Source organism: Lycium barbarum, chromosome 6, assembly GCF_019175385.1.
Source record: "Lycium barbarum isolate Lr01 chromosome 6, ASM1917538v2, whole genome shotgun sequence".
NCBI classification, from domain to species: Eukaryota; Viridiplantae; Streptophyta; class Magnoliopsida; order Solanales; family Solanaceae; genus Lycium; species Lycium barbarum.
The window spans coordinates 114,944,720-114,968,422 of record NC_083342.1 but is presented as its reverse complement, the minus strand read 5'-3'; the positions used below and the strand labels follow the sequence as shown (position 1 = coordinate 114,968,422).

The window sequence follows — 23,703 nt, the reverse complement described above, 5'->3', positions numbered from 1 at the left end:
AAGCATAAGTCATTGTGAACTGACTAAGATTTTGTCTTACAGTAAGTTCCAACTATGTTGCCTACATCTTTGTTAGCTAAATGTTTAGTGAGTTTTCGAGTTCTGACTTTAAAACATCTTGCGTCTACTTAAGCTAAACCTTCAGTAAGTTCTAACTGTTAAGCATATATACATCTTTTTCCTGGTTTATAACAATCTTGATCAAGTTCCTACTTCGTATCTAGCTACACCATAATCTCATACTGTGGTTCATTAACCTTTCACTTATTTTAAGCAACCATATCTAATTCTTAGCCAAGACATTTACTAAAGATAGCAACAATTGCTAGTCTTTTGAATGTTGAAGATTGTCGCTCTAAGAAATCTGGTGGTTTGCTTTTTTATTTCTGTTTGAGTGCTTTTAACAATGGCTATAAGATTATTTATCTATATAAACATGTTTTTCTCCTTACTTGCTAGGGTGTTCCTATAATATGCAGGACAGGAGGAGTTAGTATGTAGCCAATATATCAAACATACTTATGGTTCAAGTTGTTACTAGGAAATCTGGTGGTTTGCTTTTTTATTTCTGTTTGAGTGCTTTTAACAATGGCTATAAGATTATTTATCTATATAAACATGTTTTTCTCCTTACTTGCAAAGGTGTTCCTATAGTATGCAGGACAGGAGGAGTTAGTATGTAGCCAATATATGAAGCATACTTATGGTTCAAGTTGTTACTAGGCTTACTGTAACATCCCAGCCGGTCTAGATCCTCAATAAAGAGCACCTCATGCTCATATCCGCACCCGACGTGTTCGGGAACATGATGCCCCCGAATATGATGGGAAAATATAAGCGAGCACGTCGGTCAACATCAGCCTGAGGCGTCGCCTCGTCAATCGGATCCTGCAGATCTACGAGGCGCAAGTGAGCATGGAGGGAGGACCGCAACAATCGACTCTGTCCATGCATATCCCTCTGCAGAGGCTCGAAACCGGTGAGCCTAGTCAACTCCTGGCGATACGGCAACATCTCCGGAGGCTCCACTCTATATAATGTCTGTCCATCAATCTGTAGACCATAAATCACCTTGACATCCTGCAGGGTGATGGTAGCCTCGCTAGTGCGAAGATGAAATGTATGGGTCTCCGGTCGCCAGCGCTCAATCATGGCCGTCACTAGAGCCCTATCATGCACAAGCCGACCAACCTCGATGCACTGGTAGATAACGCCCTGATATAGTATATCTATGACATGAGGATGTGGGGGAATAACCTCTAGAATATCCCATGCTGACTCCCCCGAACGGGTACAGACCACTCTATTAGAGGATACTGGTGCATCCCATACATACTGGGACCTATGCTCATGTTGTAGATAAAGTATCCCTCTGTTGTCGAAGGGCCCCGGCTCCATGGTGGTGTCCTATCTATTTTAGGCTTTTTAAATTAATCATTAATACTTGAAGTAAGGATTAAAGTGGTATATTTTTTACGCATTTTAAATTAATCATTATTTTTTTAATTAATCTCTAATACGTAGTATTAGTTATGTAATCTTTTACCGAGAAATTATACAAAGGATTGAATCCTAAACTAAGGATTTTCAATTTCTAATTAGAAAATAAATCAATTAACAATTAAAGATTAATAATTAACAAATCAAAACTTAACAATTAGCTAGCAAACGATTAGCATATAATTAATAAATAAACAATTGACTAACTAATCAAATAATTAACAAATTATTAGCATATAATTAATAAATAAACAATTAACTAACTAATCAAATAATTAACAAATTATTAACAAAGAAACAATTGGCTTAACAAAAACTAAATAAATAATTAGCTAGTCTAACAATTGAAATAACTAATCTAACAATTACCAAATACTAAATAAACAATTAAAAAATTAACAACAAATAAACAAATAAAAAAATTAATTAGCATATAATTAATAAATAAAAAATTAACTAAATGATCAAATAATTAACAAATAAACAATTGACTTAACAAAAACTAAATAAATAATTAGCTTGTCTAACAATTGAAATAACTAATCTAACAATTACCAAATACTAAATAAACAATTAACAAATTAACAACAAATTTAAAAAATTAAAAAAAATTAAAAAACGCGCAGAAAACAGCCCTTTTGCGCACAAAAAAAGTGCGTAAAAGTTTTTTTTGGCCCATATTCGCAAATAATACACAATAGTAATGCTTAGGTTAATAATGTAATAGAAAAATCGTAGTAAAATACCTAGATTGAAACTTTGATTTTGAGTTTTTGTATTGAATTATACGCCACTTTATTGCGAAGAAACTTGTTCCTAGATTTCAATATACCAAAAATATTGACTTTTGGGTTGGAAATCAACAATAAAAAGATGTTTTGATCGCGCGGGACCTCGAAAAGGGACCTTTAATGGTTTTTTTTTTTTTTTTGAATTGGGGGACCTGTGGTGGGGAAGAAGAAGGGCCCCCGATTTATTTCAGGTCTTTTACGCACAGATTCTGTGCGTAAAAGAACCTAAGTGTAAAACTACACTTTGGTCCTTTTACGCACATAATCTGTGCGTAAAGCCTATTTTGGTTCTTTTTTTTTAATGGGTTATTTTGATTCCAAAAATTTATTTTTGGGTTATAAAAATCTTGGGCCCTGAAAATAATTACTGATTGTCACACGGCAAGAGAGAAATTTACAATTGGCCAGCATGACTAGTACAGTAGAGAAATTCACCGCTAACTGTTGTCATCCCAACATTATGTTTTATTTTTTTGGTTAAAAAAAAATTCCAACATTATCAACTATCACTTTCACCATGCACATCCATCATTCTCAGCCACAATCATCACTACTGCCAATCGTGACAATCAGTCATCATTATCATTAGCCATCATTTACAATCATCACCCCCAACAACTATTATAATCACCATCACTACTAACTATCGCTACAATTTACCATCAATATATCTCGTAAATCACCATCATCATTCACCCTATAATTAGCTATCACTATCGTCCACCATAATTATTAGATGTCACCGCCATCACCACTAGCTCTATCCACAACAATCAGCCAACACAATCCTCAATCGACACCCCAACCACCATTGCTAGCCTTTACTACCATCAAATGCCATGTAATTCTTTAAAGGTATTTTGGCGATTCACTATTAGATTAGTTTAGTGTTTTATTTAAACTTAATATTTATTATTTTTAAATAAAGCCAAGTTTTATATATTCACATGTTGAAAAAATAAACAGTCTCAATTACAATATTTAATATTAAATCTTAATATAATATTTTAATATTCAAATGTGTATTAAGATTCAGATATCTAAACCTTAATATCCAAATATAAATATATGCATATTCAGAAGTCTTAATGTTAATAAAAATAATTAAAGCTTAATTTTAATTAGCTAAATCAAACACTCTCCGAAGTGGCAGCCCAAATCTGATTGTGAGTCCAATTCGAGGTGGGATTCTATTCCAGCGATAGGGAATGATCTCGGACAAGTGATCTTGACTTTTGATTATAATTAGGATTCTTTTTCTGCATTATAATTAGGAGTGTGTAGGACTTTAGCACATATTATAATTTATTTTTACTTTTAATTTATACATATTAGAACATAACTTTTACAAATGTATACTTTCTTCGTCCCAATTTATGTGACACATTTTTTCTTCTCAAAAGTCCTCAACTTAGCTGTTTTTTGAAGTTAAATTAAATTAGATCAACTCAATATTTACTTAATAATATAATTATTAAGAATGGAAGAGAATAAAAATTATTATTGGAATTATTATTGGATCACTCAGAAGGTCGATATACTCCTTAAATAAGTAACTAATGATTATACATTGTACTAGTTGTAATGGTTAAAACTAGAAAAAAAAAAATTAAAGTGATAAATATATTGGGTCAATTTTTTCTTTGTAAAACTAAAGTGACAGAAAAAAGGTCGGAAGAGTAATAAATAAATATAAGTTAGAGGTACTATCTTGTTTGGATGTGATATTGTGGTCCTTTTTAAGAATTTATTTTAGGGAAATGGGTGAAAAATACCCCTCTATTTTGGAAAAAGGGTTAAAAATATCTTTCATTACAAAATAGGGACAAAAATACCCCTCACGTCATTAAAGTTTTCAAATTTACCATGTCTTAACGGAAATCTCAAAATAATCGGATTTCATTTTTAAACCCGACCCAACTAAAAAAAATCCATATGGGTTACCTGCTCTTGTGCCTTGGCTCAAAATGTAGGACTGAGGAACAAATTGGTCGCATATAGATTTTTTATATGGTTGGATCAGGTTTAAATAGAGCGGGTTTAAAAATAAAATTGGATTATGTTGGGGGATTTGGGGATTTCCGTTACGATTGGAGTATATTTGAAAACTTTAATGACGGGAGAGATATTTTTAACCCAAATTTATAACGGAGAATATTTTTAGCCCTTTTTCAAGAGGAGAAGTTTTGACCCTTTTCCCTTCATTTTATTTGTATGGAACATACCAACTAGGAACGACACAAAACAGAATCGCTCATGTAGCGTCAAAGAAAGACCTTCTACGGGGGACTAATATTTAACTTTATTAATTGAAAAAACAACGATAAATTGATCAATGATAATTCGACGGTCAAAATCAATAAAGTTACAAGCAACTCTTCAGTGGGGATGAAATTTAATGTGATGTTTAGTTTAGAACAAAAGAAATCGACGGTCACCAACTCAAAAGTGAAAAAATATGGATAGCTTTTTTCTTCGTTCCATTAACAGGAGAGATTTAATTTAGTTTCATAATAGAACTAAGTCCACCATCAACAGCCAAATTATGAGCACTAACATAAGCCGATTCATCGGATGCCAAGAAAAGTGCTGCTTCTGCAATATGTTTCGTGTTCAGCGTTACACCTTTCAAGTTAGCTTTTTCACATATCCTAGCTTCAATGCCGGCCGCATTTCCACCGTATGTTTCACACACTAAGGGCGTAACAATGCCATAAGGCGATACACAATTCACCCTAATTCCATGTTGTCCCAGCTCACGCGCTGCCGCTTTCACCACGCCTAGGATTGCGTGCTTCGATGCCACGTAGGCTAACGGAGCTTCGCCAGCTAGGATTGCCTCTACGCTTGCTGTACATATAATGGACCCACGGAGTTTTTTAGCTACCATTACTCTAGCCGCATGTTTGACTGCTAATGCGGATCCACGTGCGTTAACAGTCATTGTTCTGTCAAATACTGTCATATCCATTTCGAGAATGCTGCCTAGGGTGCCGAGGGTGCCAGCATTGCTGAACATGATGTCGAGGGTACCGTATTTTTCGACAGCGTAGGCCACAGTTTCCTCGACTTGTTTCTCGTCGGTTACGTCACAGTGGCGGTAGGTGGCTTTTTCTGTTCCGATAGAGGCCACAACTTGGTGACCAATTTCATCTTGAATGTCCGCAACGACCACACGTGCGCCATGTTCAACGAACAATCTTGCAGTTGCTTCACCAATGCCACTTGCAGCACCAGTTATTATTGCTACTTTACCCTCTAACCTGGTGCCACAAAAAAGAACAAAGTCAACAAACCAAAGATTATAGTTACAGTATTGTTTTACAACCACAGCAACGACAATGACAACAGTCAAATCCCACAAAGTGAGATTTTTGTGGGATTTGAGGAGGATAAAGTGTACACATATCTCATTCTTATCTTTGGGAGGTAGAGAGACTGTTTTCGGTAGACCATCGACATAGTTAAGTATTGTTTTACGGAAGCAAATTTTACACTTAGGGGTCGTTTGGTAGAGAGTCGAAATTATCCCGGGATTATAATCCCGGAACTAATTTATCCCATCTATTGAGATTATTTTATACCATCTAAAAGATGATATAAAATAATTCCAGTATAAGTGGATTAAGAAGGTATAAGCTGGGATATCCCAGCACTAATTTTTGTATCATGTTTGGTACAAGGTATAAATTTATACCTTCTACCAAACATGGTATAAAAATTAGTGCTGGATATCCCAGCTTATACCTTCTACCAAACGACCCCTTAAGATTTACCTGCTTTCTTTTAGTTCTTGATCGGATGCCGCCTACCAAATTCTTACTTGCATCTCTATGTCTATGTAAGTGCGTAGAAATGGAATACATATAGACGTCTTAATTGCTTGTATAATGAAAAGATACTGAAACTGGATATGAATATATACCTGAGCTTATTTGCCATTGGAAGACAAGAGCAACTTTCTTGCGCAGTGCCGGACAACTTGATCGTTGTTTTTAAGTTTCCTTCTAACTTAGTGAACTAACCGGTTCTTTTGGATCTACAAATATACAAAATATTAAGAACAGATAGCGTAATTGGACGCTTCTTCCTTTATTGGTAAAGTTTTCATTCAGTTGACTGCGCCTTGAGCTACGCAAAGAATATCGGGAGAAAGCGGGCTACCGGCAACAATATAGGGATCCACGTACATTGTTGGCAAATCTGCGACCTCAAAACTTAAAGAGGCATGGAATGCGAACATAGTATATAATTACCACTTGCTAGGCATTATCAATTGAGTTTAAGTCTAGTCAAATTAACTTTTACATTATCAAGTTATTTTACTAATACTCTGCCATCCATTTTTTATTTGTTGATATTTGACTTGACACAACCTTAATTAAGTATCAATTAATAAAAATGATAAATTTACTATATCATCCTTTAAATATAAATAGATTCAATATTTTGAAAAATGTATTGAAAATGAATAGTATGTACTTAATAATATGAGTAAGATAGACATAAAATTATACATTATCTCTTGATTTTTCAAACTAGGCAAGTAAAATTGGACATCTATTTTTTGTATAGTGGACAAATTTGCACCTATCCTTTTTTTTTTTTTTTTTTGCAACTTGCAGTATTTCCGATTCTGCCCTCGTGTTTTTTTTTTTAAATTTAAACAAGAGTAGTTTTATTATTTTGCAAGAAGTTGAAGAGGTTAGGGTGCAAGTCATAAAAAAACTGTCACGACCCGACTAAGGGGCCACGACGAGCACCTGGTGCTAGCCCACCCGGGCACCTCTTAGCATACCTTTACACTTACATCTAGGTGAGCCACATATTTAAACATACATTTCTATCCATCAATCATACTAGTCCCATTGGACAACAATATCTTTATATCATCGTTGACATCTATGCCCATATCAATGTACATAAGCCGACGAGGCTAACAAAATGATATACAAAATATAGGCCGACAAGGCCAAACATGTCTAATCACATACACATGTCTACGAGCCTCTAAGGAGAGTATGTCATATCACATAAGCGGGACAGGACCCCGCTATGCCCATAATTATGTACACAAAAGAATAAGTACCCAAAAGCTATAGCTTCGAATGAAATGGAACTCCACTATGTAGTCCCTGAGAATGTAGCTACGAATCAAATCTGTCTCCCTGGGCACCTGCGGGCATGACGCAGCGTCCACAAACAAAAGGACGTCAGTACGAAGAATGTACTGAGTATGTAAAGTATGATCAACATCAATATAGAAGCATAATATACAACATAAGATATAGCGTAGGATGGGAGATAATAATATCATCGTCATAATCACTTACTTGCCTTACATAGGAACTTTCCATTTCTAATGCGTATTTGTGTACATACATCCATATCTGTGTCCGTACTCATATCCGTACCCATTTACGTTGCGTTCATCGTCGTATTCATATACATAGTCTTATTCATATTCATATCATATTCGTATTCATACTCATATCTATATCATATGCATAATCACATCATATGCATAGCATTTGCATAGCATACACAACCATGAAGGATCTGTGTTTCATACATACTTGGCCAACCAAGGCTCAAGGTTACACATACCTGGCCCTACCAAGGCTTCAGGGTTATCCGTACCATCTGCAGAGGTGTGCGCGCGTTCCATAATCATATACATATTCTACCCGGCCTTATAAGCTCGGGGTTTCATAATAGTAATACATAATTACATATACATAATAGCTCATAAGCATCTATACTATTAACATCACTATCATTATCGTCATCGCTATTAGCGTCGTTATCGATATCATCATCACTGTTATCGTTATTCGTTGCATCTATCTTTATAGGCTTACTCGTCATATGAGGAACTTAGCGTAATCGTAATACATATCGAGAGTCATAAGCTTAGTAGCTTTGAAGATAGTATCATTTGGAATATGTCATAGACTTATAGAAGAATTAGACGATTGAGCAAAGAACCATGCCTTATGAAAGAAAGGGTTAGCCTTACATACCTTTCCGTTCGACTATTCTATCACTTGCACGTGCTTCTTCAATGCTCACGTTTCTACCTTCATTAGAGTGCATACTAATATTAGAGAATTGATAGCTTAGCATTCATGACTAAAGCGAGGGAAAATTGGACAGCATCTCCTTTGTTTATACGACATTCTTCCATATCGTAAATCAACTCCCAAACGTCAATAATACATTCGCAATATCAAAACAATAGTCTTTATTTATCCACATTATCCTTACTTCTCATTTCACCCCAATTCATCCATATTCATGGTCATCTTACACAATTTCGTTCCTTCACATACATAGTATATTCCACGTTCTCAATGTCATTTGTAACATGATTATAATCATAATGTATCAAAAATCATAACTCAACCCAAACATTTACTCAAAAGTGACATTATTCCCACATTCATGACCCATTTCCTATTTCCTCATATAATCCAAGTGTTTCAACTTTCAAATATCTTAAAAAACAAGGAAATGTCATAAAACTTACCTTAGATGGTGTATGAATGAACCTTGGGTGCAAACACTTCACTTGTGAAAAACCCTAGTTTCACCTTCACTTGGATTTCTTACTTTGGATGAACTTTAATGGGTTCTTTACACTTGATTCACTTAGCTTGATGTAGAAGATCACTAATATCTGCTGTGGTGAATCAGGTGAGCATGGCAGGAAGAAAAAATCAGAATCAAGGAAACTAAGGTGGACTCCAAGTGAACCCACCTGCACCAGAAGAGGATGAGGATGAGAATATATTTGCGGAATTCATCAATGAAGCTGATTATGCTTCTGCTGTGATTCCTCCTAGAACTGGAAATGCTACTTTCAAAATTGATAGTTCTATCTATCAGCTGTTGAAACTTGAAGGTTATTTCTGAAATTCTTCGGAGGATTGTCCACTCCGGCATTTGAAGAACTTCTTGCATGTGTGTGCTCAACAATCCCAAGGTGCTGTTTCTGCTGATGTACTTCGGTTACGGGTCTTTAAATATTCCTTGGCTGGCCAAGCAAGGGAATGGTATGAAAAGCTCCCCAGCAATTCTATTCATACCTGGAGCGAGTTAGCCAATACATTTTTGAAGAAGTGGTTCCCACCAAGCAAAAAGGCTGAGCTTCGGGATAATATCTTTGAGTTCAAACAACTTCCGTGGGAACAATTATATTCGGCATGGGAGCGTTTCAAATACTATCTAGCTCAATCTCCAACTCATGGGTTTCCGGATGCTATTCTCACCGAGAAGTTCTACAAGGGGTTAGATACAATGAATCAAATTGCTGTCAACACTGCAGCTGGGGATGCTTCATGGACAAATCATTTGTCAGCAACACCAGGTTGCTCGATAAGCTCACCACCCATAATCAAGCTTGGCACTCAAGTGATAGTGAAATCTTGTCATATTGTAGTCCCTCTGCTGCCGCAGTGGCCAAAGAAAATCATGAGCGAGATCATGCTTTACTCAATTGCAAACCACCGTGGGTTTGTTGTCAAAGAGGCTTACAGAGAAAGAAGCTAAAAGTGTGAATGTTGTCGAAAAGATGCCATCTCATGCTCCCGGAATGTACCAAGTCTCGGAAGAAGCTTATCTAGAGGGGCAGCCACAACGTGTGGAGGCTAATTATATCGACCACTCACCAGGGGTTATCAAAAGCAATGGAGACCCCAACAACAAAGCAATCAATATGGCCGAAATGAATATGGTGGTTTTGACAGGAGGGATTACAACAACAACAATTTTGGTAATCGAAACTCCAATGCCTATGTTCCACCAAAAGGCCGTACTTCTAACTCTCAAAATTGGCGAGAAGGTCCTTACAATGATCAAGGGACCTCTCGAATGGAATCTATGCTTGAAAATATATTGGACAACCAGCATAAGAGTGACAAGAAGATGGAAAATTTGACCGAAGTGGTAGGCTCTCACACCGTTTCGATTCATAAACTTGAGTCACAAATGCGAGATCTTTCTCGTGAGCAACATCCACCACAAAGAGGGGGCCATCCTAGCGACATAATTCCAAACCCAAGGGGTAGTGGAGGTGATCACATTGCCTCATGCAAAGCTATTTCTACTAGAAGTGGAAAGATCCTTAATGCGGTAAATCAGAGAGTGGTTGAACCTATCATTGTCGAGCCGATTGTTGATGAGGTTATTGAAGAAGAAGTTGAAGAAGAAATAGAGGCACCAATTGAAGTGCCTATTATTGTTAAGAAAGAGAAGGAAGCACACCCTAGTGTTCTAAAGGGTGACGAGGAGCCAAGTGTTGAAAAAGCTACCGGTGGTAGCATCCAAAAGAGCAAGGTCACGGGGGAAATTAAACCCTTGACTCAAACATATAAATCTTCTCTCCCGTTCCCCCAAATATTGATGAAAAGAAAGGAGGATGCCAAGTGCCAACGCTTCTACGACCAATTGAAAGGGTTGTCAATGAATATCCCATTTCTTGATGCATTCCAAGAAATGCCGGGATTTGCTAAATACTTGAAAGATTTGTTGACGAAAAAAAGACCAATCAAGCATGATACGGTGGGAGTCACCCACCGTGTGAGCGATATTATTTCGTCATCAAATGTTGAGAAGAAGGGAGATCCCGGGGCTTTCACTATCCCTTGCACCATCGGTCATCATGATTTTGCTCGTGCTTTATATGACAATGGGGCTAATATTAATTTGATGCCACTAGCCATATATAAGCAAGACGGTTTGGGAACACCTAGACCAACGAGCATGCGTCTCTAAATGGCCGATAGAACCATCAAAAGACCGGTAGGGGTTGTTGATGACATCCTTGTTAAAGTGGGAGAATTCTTATTACAGACAAATTTTGTCATCCTTGATTGTACGGTTGACAAAAAAGTCCCAATTATCTTGGGAAGGCTATTTCTTGCCACCGGGAGAGCCCTAATGGACTCAGAAAAGAATGAAATAAAATTTCGGGTCAATATGAAGAGGTAACTTTCTAAGCTAGCAAGGGGTTAAAATTGCCTAGTGCTTATGAGAGCATTTCGGTCATTGATTCTTTCGATGTAGTAGACGAAGCGATGGATCATAAGTTAGAGGAGGAGCACTTTGACGAAATACTTTCGGCTATTTTGGTGAACTTCGAGGCGGATGACATGAAGGGGTATATTGAAATAGTTAATTCTCTCATTGGCCGGGGTTCGTACTCTTATGAGCCGAAGAAATTATCTCTTGATCTTGATAAAAGAACCACTCCTCCGGCTAAGCCTTCGATTATTGAGCCTTAAAAACTTGAGCTCAAGCTACTTCCCTCTCATTTGAAGTATGCTTTTCTTGGCCCAGATAATACTTTACCGGTTATTCTCTCATCTTTGTTAAGTGAGGAACAAACTCAAAAGGTGCTTGAAGTGTTGCGGGCTTATTGAAGATCTATTGGGTGGATTATTGCGGATATTAGGGAATTCCCTCCGATATTTGTGAACATAGAATCGAACTTGAGAAGGATAGTTCATCAAGTGTAGAGCATCAAAGAAGGCTAAACCCTCCTATGCAAGAAGTGGTCAAGAAAGAGATAATCAAATGGTTGGATGCGGGTGTTGTATACCCAATTGCAAATAGTCCATGGGTTAGTCCGGTGCAATATGTGCCAAAGAAGGGGGGCATCACTGTTGTCCCTAACTCCAAGAATGAGTTGATTCTTACAAGGACAGTCACCGGATGGAGAGTGTGTATGGACTATCGAAAGCTAAACACCGCTACTTGTAAAGACCACTTCCCTATGCCTTTTATTGATCAAATGCTTGATCGGCTAGCCGGAAGAGCTTATTATTGCTTTTTGGATGGGTACTCGGGGTACAACCAAATTAACATTGCATTAGAGGATCAGGAGAAGACCACTTTCACTTGTCCTTATGGCACTTTTGCTTTCAGCCGCATGCCTTTTGGCTTGTGCAATGCCCCGACTACTTTCCAACGGTGTATGATGTCTATTTTCTCGGATATGGTGGAAGATTTCTTGGAAGTCTTCATGGATTATTTTTCTGTTGTTGGTGACTCTTTTGACGAATGTCTTGCCAATCTCGGTAAGGTATTGAAGCGGTGTGAAGAAACCAACCTTGTACTTAATTGGGAGAAATGTCATTTCATGGTGACAGAAGGGATTGACCTTGGCCATAGGATTTCCGAGAAGGGTATTGAGGTAGACCGAGCAAAATTTGATGTCATAGCCAAGCTCCCTCCACCAATCTCTGTCAAAGGGGTTCACAGCTTCTTGGGACATGCCGATTTCTATCGGCGATTCATCAAAGATTTCTCCAAGATCGCCAACCCGATGTGTAAGCTTCTTGAAAAAGAATCTAAGTTTGCATTTGATGAGAAGTGCCTTAAGGCATTTAATGAGTTGAAGGAAATGCTCACCTCTACTCCAATTATTGTATCTCCGGATTGGTCAATGCCATTTGAGCTCATGTGTGATGCAAGCAGATGTGATATTGGTGTGGTGCTTAGGCAAAGGCACAAAAAAATCATGTACCCAATTTATTATGCTAGAAAGACCCTCAATGGAGCTTAAATGAATTATACCGTCATCGAGCAAGAGCTTCTAGCCATTGTCTATGCGTTTGAGAAGTTTCGGGCCTATCTACTTGGATCCAAAATGGTTGTTCATACGGATCATGCGGCCTTGAGATATTTGATGACAAAGAAATATGCAAAGCCACGGTTGATTCGTAGGGTATTGTTGTTGCAAGAGTTTGACTTTCAGGTTAAAGATCGAAAAGGTTGTGAAAACCAAGTTGCGGATCATCTATCTAGACTTGAGGAAGCTGGGAGACCGAATGGAAATCTTGAGTTAAATGATGTTTTCCCCGATGAGAGGCTCTTGGCTGTATCTTGTGAGGTTGCCCCTTGGTATGTAGATATCGCCAACTTCTTGGTGACGGGTCTTATCCCCGACGATATCAAGGCTATCAAAAGAAGAAATTCTTGAGAGATAGTCGTCAATACTATTGGGATGAGCCCTCTTTATTCCACACTTGTGCCGACAACATCATTCGGCGATGTGTGGCCAAATCCGAAGCCATGGTAATCTTGAAAGCTTTCCACGACTCTCCTGTAGGGGGTCATCACAGTGGGAACCGCACAGCAGCTAAAGTGCTTGAATGTGGCTATTATTGGCTCACCCTTTATCATGATGCAAATTTGATGGTGAAATCTTGTGACCAATGTCAACGCCAAGGGTTAATTGGGAGGAAGCACGAAATGCCAATGAATTTTTTCATGGAGGTTGAGCTATTTGATGTGTGGGGCATCGACTTTATGGGCTCATTTGTGAGTTCTCGTGGTATATGCGATACATCCTTATTGCGGTTGACTATGTGTCCAAGTGGGTTGAAGCTGTACCATTGCCCAACAATGATGGCAAGAGTGTCACCAAATTTCTCAAAAGAAACATATTCACAAGGTTTGGCACTCCAAGGGCAATCATCAGTGATGGTGACACTCACTTTTGCAACAAGCAATTCGCTAATCTCTTCGAGAAATATGGAGTGCAGCACGGGGTGGCCACTCCCTACCACCCCCAAACTAGTGGGCAAGTCGAAGTCTCCAATTGGGAGATAAAGAGCATCTTAGCCAAGACAGTTAATGTAAACATAACTGATTGGTCATCTAAGCTTGATGATGCTCTTTGGGCTTATAGAACAACATTCAAGACATCCATTGGTACTTCTCCTTATCGGTTGTTGTTCGGTAAAGCTTGTCATCTACCTGTTGAACTTGAACACAAAGCTTTGTGGGCATTAAAAAAATTGAACATGAATTGGGACGAAGCAACCAAGTTGCGGTTGTTTCAAATGAATGAAATGGATGAGTTTCGGTATCATGCCTATGAGAGTGCGAGTTTGTACAAAGAAAGGATGAAGCACTATCATGATGTCAAACTTCTAAAGCGAGATTTTCAACCGGGTGATTCGGTGTTGCTGTTCAATTCAAGGTTGAAGCTCTTTCTGGGCAAGTTGAAATCCAAGTGGTCCGACCCTTTTACTTTGGTGAGTGTGTCACCTGTTGACACCCAATTTTGTCCCTCCTTTATTCCAATTTATTTCCTTGGGTTTCTGAATTTATTAACAATCTAAATATTTTATTTTCACTACTATTTTCATTTTACTACTATTAAAATCATTACTTTCATTTTCACTATTCTACTATCAACATTACTAGTATTACTTTATCACAAATTTTAAAGGGTTCGTCATCGTTTCATTTTTAGGATTTGTACTCGTTAAATTAATTTTTACTTTATACACACTAATTACTATTTGTCTTCACATAATATATTTTGTACTAGTTATTAAGTTAAAAGCCCAAAAATAATTAAATAAAGAAGGAAGGATCAACAATTTTCAGCCAAATCATTAGCCCATACTCTAATTAATTCTACTAGCCTACACTTTCGGACCAACAGACCAACCCAACTCAAACTCCCAGCCCACACCCGCTATTTACCCAACCCGGACCAACCCATTCGTTTTAATCCACTACCCTAAACCTATTGAAACAAAAGAAGCCTAAACGTTTTCCCTTCAACAGCGCCGCATAACTTTGCCCTTCATCTCTCTCTTCGTTCCTCTCCTCTCGCCACTTTTAGGAAAAACCTAATCACCTTTAGCAAAAGCGGTCCTTGTCCACCCCATTTCCACGCAAAATTGTCTTCTCCTTCTGCTTTGCTTGCTTTTTCTGTCGTTGACAGAGGAAGAGTTCCCATTTTCGCCTCAAAACAGAACAGCTTCACAAAGAACAAAAGATTCAGTCCACTTCGGGCAAAAGGTTGGATCAAATCATGTGAAATGGACTCCAACGTTCAGATTAGCAGAGCTTTGACTCAATTTTTGAATTTCAGTTTTAAATCTCCACCCGTGACACCGCTTGGGAGATTCCTTTTTTTGAATTTGAAATTTAAATGTTTGAAACCCTAGTCACGACACCTATAAAATACCATCTTACATCTTCAACAAAAGAAAGGGGAGGAATCCGTACTCTCTGTTTTTGTTATCGGGTTCGATTCATCAGAAAAAAAAAGATAGCCTCACTCTAAAAAAGAACATAACGTATTACTCTATTTTCACTTCTCAGTTTGAAACTTTAGTTACTTTAATCGGGTTCGGGTTCGTTCGAGTTCGAGCATAGATTCGATACCTCGACGCCTCAGTTCATTGCACCCACGAGAGGGACAATCTGAACTTTTTTTTTTTGGTGTCGACTTGTGTTTTGGTGTTTAGAAATCATGTTCTTAATGTCTAAGCTTATATTCTGGAAAACATGGCTGTATTGAATGATTTTGTCTAGTCCGAAAAAGAATGTTGGCCCCTGCGATAAATGGTTATACTTTGTTGAATATTTGAGGAGTGTATGTGTCTTCGTTGCCTATTAGAGTTGTTTAGATCTCAAGAACATAGGCTACATTTTCAATCTGAGTTCAAATATCATATTCGTAGGAGTCATTACTTTAAATGGACCATCTAAAGATAGTGTGGTTAATTCCGATCAGTTAGTTTATTTTGATCTCGGATGAAAGAAAACATACATCCTGAAGATATTCATTTAGAAACTTATATTTAAAGCCCTTTTATGTGATGTCAGCGGGCCTAGCTTTATCGGAGTTTTTAAGAAAGAGTTTGGGCAGAATGCTAAGGTATATGTTGCCAATAGAGTAACTTTTAGTGCAAGCTTATTGTGTTGCAAATTTTGTAGAGTAATTTGATTTTGGTTTGGGTATTTGGAAACTGATTCTTAATCTGCTACTTTACTTCAGCACCTGGTTATGTAGCTCTACTATGCACAAACCAAAATTTCTTTTCTTTTTATTTGGTTGTCTGGTGAAATGTGGAAATATGCGAATCAGTAAGTGAAATTATGGAAACCATGCCATTGCGATATTTGTAGTTAGTTTTAGGTTCATTTGGATTCCGGTGTAAGGGAAAATAATCCTAGACAGACCTTAATAAACTTTGAAAAGCCACTAATAGATTTAAGTATGATATGAACTGGCCATTTTGTATGAACAAGTTTATAGCCACTGCTAAATCTTTTCAAACTGATGATAGCTTTAAAGGTCCTAAGAAATTTTCTCTTCTTATTTCTCCCTTTTGCTTCAATGTAGTTTGTTTCAGTTTCTAGTTTTGTGGCTGTTCGATTTATGGTTAAGTAACTCTCGTTCTCTTTAGATTCTTCTTTTCTTTTCTACTTTCATTGGCTTTCATTTTGTACGATAATGTGAGGTTCATTTCGGCTCCTTGCTTTAATTTAGATTTATTGTGTGAAGCATGATCCTATTTTCAGTTCTATGCATTTTTTCCACTTTATGCAGATTAGTTAAGTTTTGTGAATTAGAGAACTGGTCTGTCATTTTCTATCTAGGTGAAAATGAGTTTTGTTATTAATATGCTGTGCCCTTTTCCTCAGTTTACCGCAAAGGCTAGTGTTGACAGTCTTTGTAACTCGAAAGCTCCTTCTTTACCTTATAGCTTTAAGAAAATAAATCTATCTTAAGAATCTGTTAGCTTTCTCCCATGGGCTTCTTTCCCTTAGTGAGTTGTAAGACGTGTTCAGTTTTAAAGGTATTAGAAGATTTCTTAGGCTGTGAAGGTAGGTTGTTGTTTGTGCCATTACGTTTGAGTCTTCCTTTGGTTTAATGTTATGCCTCGTTCATGGTATTTGAGGTTAATTGGTTAATTAATCAGTTTCGGTCGTTAGACATAAAGGCTAGCATTGTTTCGGATTTTTCTGTCACTGATCTGTTCTTTCTTCCGAATTTAATTATATATGTTTATCCTTATTTGTGGATTACATACTAATTCTGTTTCCTTTCATTTTTTGTGCATGACCTCCGCGCACGAGTCCGAAGGACTCTTCCTCCTCCGCATTCGGTGTTGGGCTAAAATCCCAACAAGATATTCTTCTCGTGTCCAGTCCATTCGAAGCAGTACCAAAAAAGATTGTTGGGCCGAAGCCCAATAGCACCAGCAGATCACACAGCATATTGAATGGGCCAAACCCATTTAACGCATCTGTTTGTTTTACTTTATCTTTGTGTGTTTGCTTACTTGCCTAACATTTATCTTATTTTTGTCTTTCTTAGCCTAGAAGAATTCTAATAGAATCAGTGGGATAGTCTAGTAATAATGGATAATTAGATTTTTGAATTTACTTTCACAGTTTAATAAATTAGTCTATTTCGTCAGTTCAAAGTTCCTGTTAATTGCTCTTTTACAAGTCTAAACAGGATTGAGTCATCCGATCAAGAATTAAATCCGATTTCAACTATCCACTTACTTTAAATTATAACTTAATATTATTTTATAAAGTTTTAAAAGTTTCCAGGGGAATTCTGTTTAAAGGCTAATAATAACTATATCTTCCAAACAAATCATGTTGATCTCAAAATATTTTTGAAATGATCATTCTTTTAGACATTCAAAATCCTCTCTCCGATTTCGTCATAAAACTTTAAAATTTTACCGATACTAATATTACAGTAACTCTTTTTTAATTTATTAGTTTGCACAACTTATTTTCCTCAAATACTTATAAAACGTTACACATCCCGCGTTTTTTTAGTTTATTTAACTAAACTTTTTTATACAAATTACTATTTCTACAAGTCCGATTTTAATAGCATTCTCACATGTCTATCTATAACTTTAGCAATACTTACAAAGCTATTTTCTTTTCTATAATATTACATTTACACTTAGCCTAATTAATTGTAAGTCCGGCCGGTTAACTATTATTAATGGATCTTAGAGGGTGCCTAATACCTTCCCTTTAGATTAACAGAACTCTTACCTAGAATCTTTTGGTTTCGTAGACTTTAAAATAAAATCAACTTTAGATAATTACTTTAAATAACCTTAGGTGCCCTAATTCACCATAAATAATTAGGTGGCGACTCCTATACTTTAATTAACCCCGAAATTAACTGGATGTTGTAAACTATTTTGACTCCGGCTAAAATAGTGTATAACATCACCCAATGGGTCAATGAAGTTAAAGTCCGATGATGGGATGCGTACTTTCAGAGTGAATGGCCATCGGGTAAAGCACTACCATTGGATGGTTGATGGAGACAAGATTGTTGATGCTCACCGGTTGAAACATGGCACCGGGCCTTAGCATCAAAAGTGGTATTACGTCGTGCCGCGACGTTACATTGTGCACTTCTTGGGAGGCAACCCATGTGCACTTTCGTTTTTTTTTTCATTCCATTGATTTTTGTTGTTGTGTGGTTTTAATGTTTGTTAATGTGTTGAGGAACCTAAGTGTTGAACCCAGAAATTGCCAGGAAAGCAGTTACACGACACATTCGACGGAACGTCGATCTGATCGACGAGACGTCGAATGCACCGTCGAGTGGATCGCATGAAAGATTGGTCACTAGCAATAATGGCAAATCGACGACAGGCTTGACGCTCCGTCGAACTGATCGACGGTCAAAACGACGGGCGTTCTTCTCTCTTTTTCATATATATATATATATATATATATATATAAAAAGAACTCGACGGAGGGGGGTGTTCACTCGACGGAGCGTTGAATTAATCGACGCTCCGTCCTTTTACCGCGACGGTTCAAAAACGTGCGTTTATAACCCACGACCTTTGCACTGATTCTCATTTTTTTATAACGACTCTCTCTCTCTCTCTCTCTCTCCACCTCTCCCCCTTTCCATAACCTTTACCCCACCCACTTCACCCTTTCCTTCACTACCCCACAATCGCCACTCCCCTCTGCCCTACTACTCTGTCCCTCTGCGTGTGTGATTCTTCGGGTGTTTTTCCTTCCTTAAGGGCTGAAATCATATTCTTTCCATTTTAAGGTATGTGAATTAGTGGATTGTGTGCTCCCTTGTGTGATTGTTTTTGCATTCCATGGCTTGTTTTGATTATTTTTGCTTGTTTTGATTGTTTTTGCATTATTTTATGATTTCGCCTGGGATGCTCATTTTTTGCCGGGGGTGGTTTGTTTGTGGTTGTTGGGTCATTGATATTTAGCCGAGTCGGAGGGAATTACGACAAACACATCTCATTCATGAGATTGTTGTTGTTTTGCCCACCAACTGTTCGATGAAATGCCAGAGTATGGCATTGTGTGTCACAATGGCTTGGAGGGTATTACGACCATCGAGTTGTTTTGCCCGCCAAGTGTTTTCCCTAGTCTAACCCAAGCCAATATGGGGTGAAGTCTTAGTAACCCCAAAATACGTGACGATTGACACCTCGGCCAAAGAAGTGTATGGGATCAATAGTTTTAACATGCGAAAGCATTCGACGCCCAGTTCGACGGCCCGTCGATTCAATCGACGGACCGTCCTACTTAACGTCGAATGAGCCTTCTTAGAATTCTTAACCAAAACAACATCGACGGTGGATTCGACAGCCCGTCGAATCGATCGACAGGGCATTTTCCCAATCGTCTTTCAGTCGAAATTTCCAGTGGCTAGCGTGAGATCGACGACGAGATCGACGGCCCGCCGAAACAATCGACGAGGCGACTTTCCAACCGTCTTTCAGTCAAAATTTCCAATAGCTAACAAGAGATCGATGATGAGATCGACGGCTCGTTGATCATTTTGACGGTCCGTCGATCTGTTCGACGACTCTTGTAGCACATCGACGGACCGCTGGCAGCTTTAACATTATCGCATGGCTTGCACTTTTGTCTGATTCTGTTATATTTCTATGGTTGTCTTAACAACGAAGGGTGTTATTGTCTCAGGTATGCCGCCAAAGAATCTGGTCAAGCGGGGTGGTGGTCCCAGAAAAGACCGAGGTCGGGGTCAAACAACCCTTACTCTTAGGGATGAATCTTCTGACTCTGAACGTCAAGCGGTAGTCCCAACGACTAGATCGAGGGCACAGAACACCACTTCCCAAGAAGAATCACCCACTTTACTCTCCTCTCAGTCTGCAGAGGGGACTTCATCCTCTACATCCGCTGATTCTAGCGATGCAGCAACAGAACAACCAGTCGCTCCTGAGCGAAATTCAGATGAGGAGCAAGAGCGGCTGCGGCTGCAAAAGATAGAGATACCTGCAATCCGCGTCCCCTATGAAGGGTGCCGAAAGTACTATGTAAAAGGGGCCACTACAGTCAGTGGGGGTAATCCGAGGAGAAATATTCAAGAAGAAGAACAAATCAGTATGAGCGGCTTAGAGAGCTACCCTCGGATTACTAATCTCATCCAGTACTATCATCTTGAGGCATTCACACAGCCTCCAGGGGATTATTGCCCGACCATGGTTCGGGAATTCTATGCTACCTACAGAGTAATGCTCGAGCAGCGCCACAAGAACAAAAGAGCTTTGAAAGCCGCCCCTCCATTAGACACAGTGTATGTTCGGGGTGTCCATGTTGACATCTCAGCCCGCACAATCAACAGGTTTTATTTTGGTGATGACTTGGTGGCGCCGACCACAGTGGAATATGATGATAAGTTTGAAAGAAGGGCTGAACAATCTGTACGGGAATGGTTTGCGACGGTGATGGCTAGAGGGTCGGCGGACCAGGCCCCATGGGTGAGACACTTGGCTGCCAAAATCCACAAGGCGGATATCAGCTTGGAAGCTAAATTTTGGTGGAATTTCGTCATATATCGGGTTCTGCCCACAGAAGCAGATAACATAGTTGTTGACACCCAATTTTGTCCCTCCTTTATTTAATTTACTCGGGTTTCTAAATTTATTGACGAGCTAAATATTCTATTTTCACAATATTTTTATTGCTACTACTATTAATGTCACTACTTTTATTTTTCAACATTAGGAGCATTACTTTATCACAAATTTTAAACGGTTAGTCATCGTTTCGTTTTCGGGTTTGAAACTCGTCAAATTAATTACAAGACAACACTCGGTAAAATCCTTACTTTCTATACACTAATTACTATTTATCTTCACATAATAGATATTGTACTAGTCACTAAATTAGAAGCCCGAAGATAATTAAAATAGCGGAGGAAGGACCAACAATTTTCAGCTAAATTCATGACCCGAAATATAAATACAGATATTATTTCCCTACCCGAATAAGCGACCCACATTTTAATATCCAACCTACATTTATATCAACCCATATTTTCAGCCCAAACGGACCAGCCCATTACTTATTTCCCACATTTTAAATACCAGCCCATACCTATTTTATACACTAATGGACCAGCCCAATACCCGTTTAAAATTGACCCGACCCGGGTCAATAAACAAAAACCCCCTAGGGTTCTTTCCTCTTCTTCGTCCGCCTCCCACCCTCGTCTCTCTCTTCCTCCTCTCCCTTCTCTCCTCCCTCACCTCTCATCGCCTTCTCCGCCACCTGCCACTTCCACCACACCTGCTCCACTTACCTTTGTCCCCTCACCTCCTTGTCTGCTCCCACTCTCCCCTGTCTCCCTCACGTTCCCTCCACTAACTATTTCTCTCTGCTCCTCACCCTCGTCTCCCTCACGTTCACTTCCACCATGCCTGTCCTTCACTCTGCTCCACTTACCCTTGTCCGCCACGCCTTCATCTTCTCTCATACGCTCCTTTTCTTTTTCAAAATACAAATGAAACCCTATAAATAGAAGGGGAGTGGAACGGTTGAAAGGGGGGATTTTTCAGTATCTTTGGGGATTTGGGGAGACAACACTCAACATTTCCTATTTGTGTTACTCTAAATCTGAGTTTGTTCAAATGCTCTTATTAGAATTCTGGGAGTGAAAGACGAAAGGAATCCTAACATAAAAAAAAAGATCTTGAAACCACGAAAATCCCCCACAACACAAGTTTTAATCGGTAAAAAAGCAGCCAACAATTTACTCCATTTTTTATTTTGGAATTTTAGTTACTTTAATCGAGTTCGAATCGATTCATAACGAAAGAGTAGATTCGACGACCTCGACGCCCCGTTCACTGCACACAAAAAAGGTAAACCTCGATACAGTTATTGCTCATAATCTTTAGTTTCTGCTTTAGTTGAGATTTTGGCTCATTCTGTTATATTTCTTTAGTAGTCATGTAGTTTCTTTATCGTCATGTTATTTGTTTGATGTTTGGGAGCTGCTAGGATAGAATGTTTATCGCTAAAATGAATTTGAAAGATGTATACGGTAGTTTGGATGTTTAGATTGAATTTCCAGAATTTAGAACCCATTCAGAGCCGAATATACATATGGTATACAGTGAGCTATCAAAGTAAGACGAAGGTATACATTCGATATACATCTGATATACGCACCATGGTGTGTATATCTTAGGTATATTGGGGAATATGGTTAAAACAGGCAGTAACACATAAGGCCTATATGTTAGATAAGTAAAAGAATGTGCTCAGCTTCAGCTCAACCTCATTAGCTGGCCTCTGTTTCTTTTTCTTTTAGTCTTTAATGGTCCTATGTCATGTTCTTGTAGTGTTTGTGAATAATATCATGCAGTTGGTAATTCTCCACACCATTTCTGTTTGAGTTTCCCTTTCTTTTCTTTATCCTTTTACTATCCGACATGAGAATAAGTAGGAGAATTCAACTTGACGTGAGCTGTTGGTCCTTTTAGGTGTCCCTGGCCCTCTATCAAACCATTCCCCATTATTGCCAAACTGCTTTATAAGCATGAGACTTGCTTGAGATGAAACATTTAAATAATCAGTTTTAATTGAGTTGAAGGATTTAACTTTCATTTCAGTGTATGAGAATAAGACATTGTACATTTCTGTTGGAATTATCTAAAAGAACAAATAGGATAAAGACCCATTCTTGAGCATTTAGTTAACCCAAAGTTTCAATCTAGACCATGCACTCTTTAAACGATACTTAGAATAATTGTTTCAGCATTTTGTTCCATGTTTGATATGAGCTGTAGATGTTTCCCTAAAACCAAAAGGCCATCATGTTTGGTACATGTTACTGTCCTGTATGCTGCCACGACTTCGACTCTACTAGTTTAATTTCTTTTCTTACTGTTTGCTGAGAAGCTGTTAAGTAACTATAGGCAGTCTTTGATTAAATTAAAATCACTAAAATTGTTAATGGATTGCCCTGCTTGATAAATGTCTTGTGAAGTATTGAATTGCTGTCCCCTGCTTTTTTTTTACTGCTGTAGTTTCAGCCAACTTTAACTGGTTTCATCTCTGTTTGGATTCCTTCATTGGTGCTCATGTTAATTTATTTGCTGAGCTATTTGAATTAGCATAGGATAGAATATTGAAATTGCTTATCAGGAAAAACAAAACTGTTGTTTGTGCACCTTTGTTGATTATCAATCCTCTGATGAATGTTCTGCTTTGCCTTGCTTTGTGTTTGAAGTTTCTCTTTTGAACAAAATGATGCTAATCTGCTGTGCTACCTATCTGCTGGGTTGTTATGTTTGTTGTTTGGAACTATGATGAC

The 23,703-nt window shown here is 38.1% G+C and overlaps 1 protein-coding gene across 1 annotated transcript; it reads right to left on the bottom strand.

Moving 5' to 3' along the window:
- Positions 1 to 4,610: 4,610 nt before the first annotated feature.
- Positions 4,611 to 6,387, bottom strand: LOC132600017 (short-chain dehydrogenase reductase 3b-like). Its single transcript, XM_060313154.1, has 2 exons — positions 6,217 to 6,387; positions 4,611 to 5,554 (listed from the first exon to the last, which is right to left on the bottom strand). The coding sequence occupies exons 1-2, from the start codon at positions 6,231 to 6,233 to the stop codon at positions 4,789 to 4,791; spliced, it is 783 nt and encodes a 260-aa protein (XP_060169137.1). The 5' UTR covers positions 6,234 to 6,387; the 3' UTR covers positions 4,611 to 4,788.
- Between the last annotated feature and the right edge of the window lie 17,316 nt (positions 6,388 to 23,703).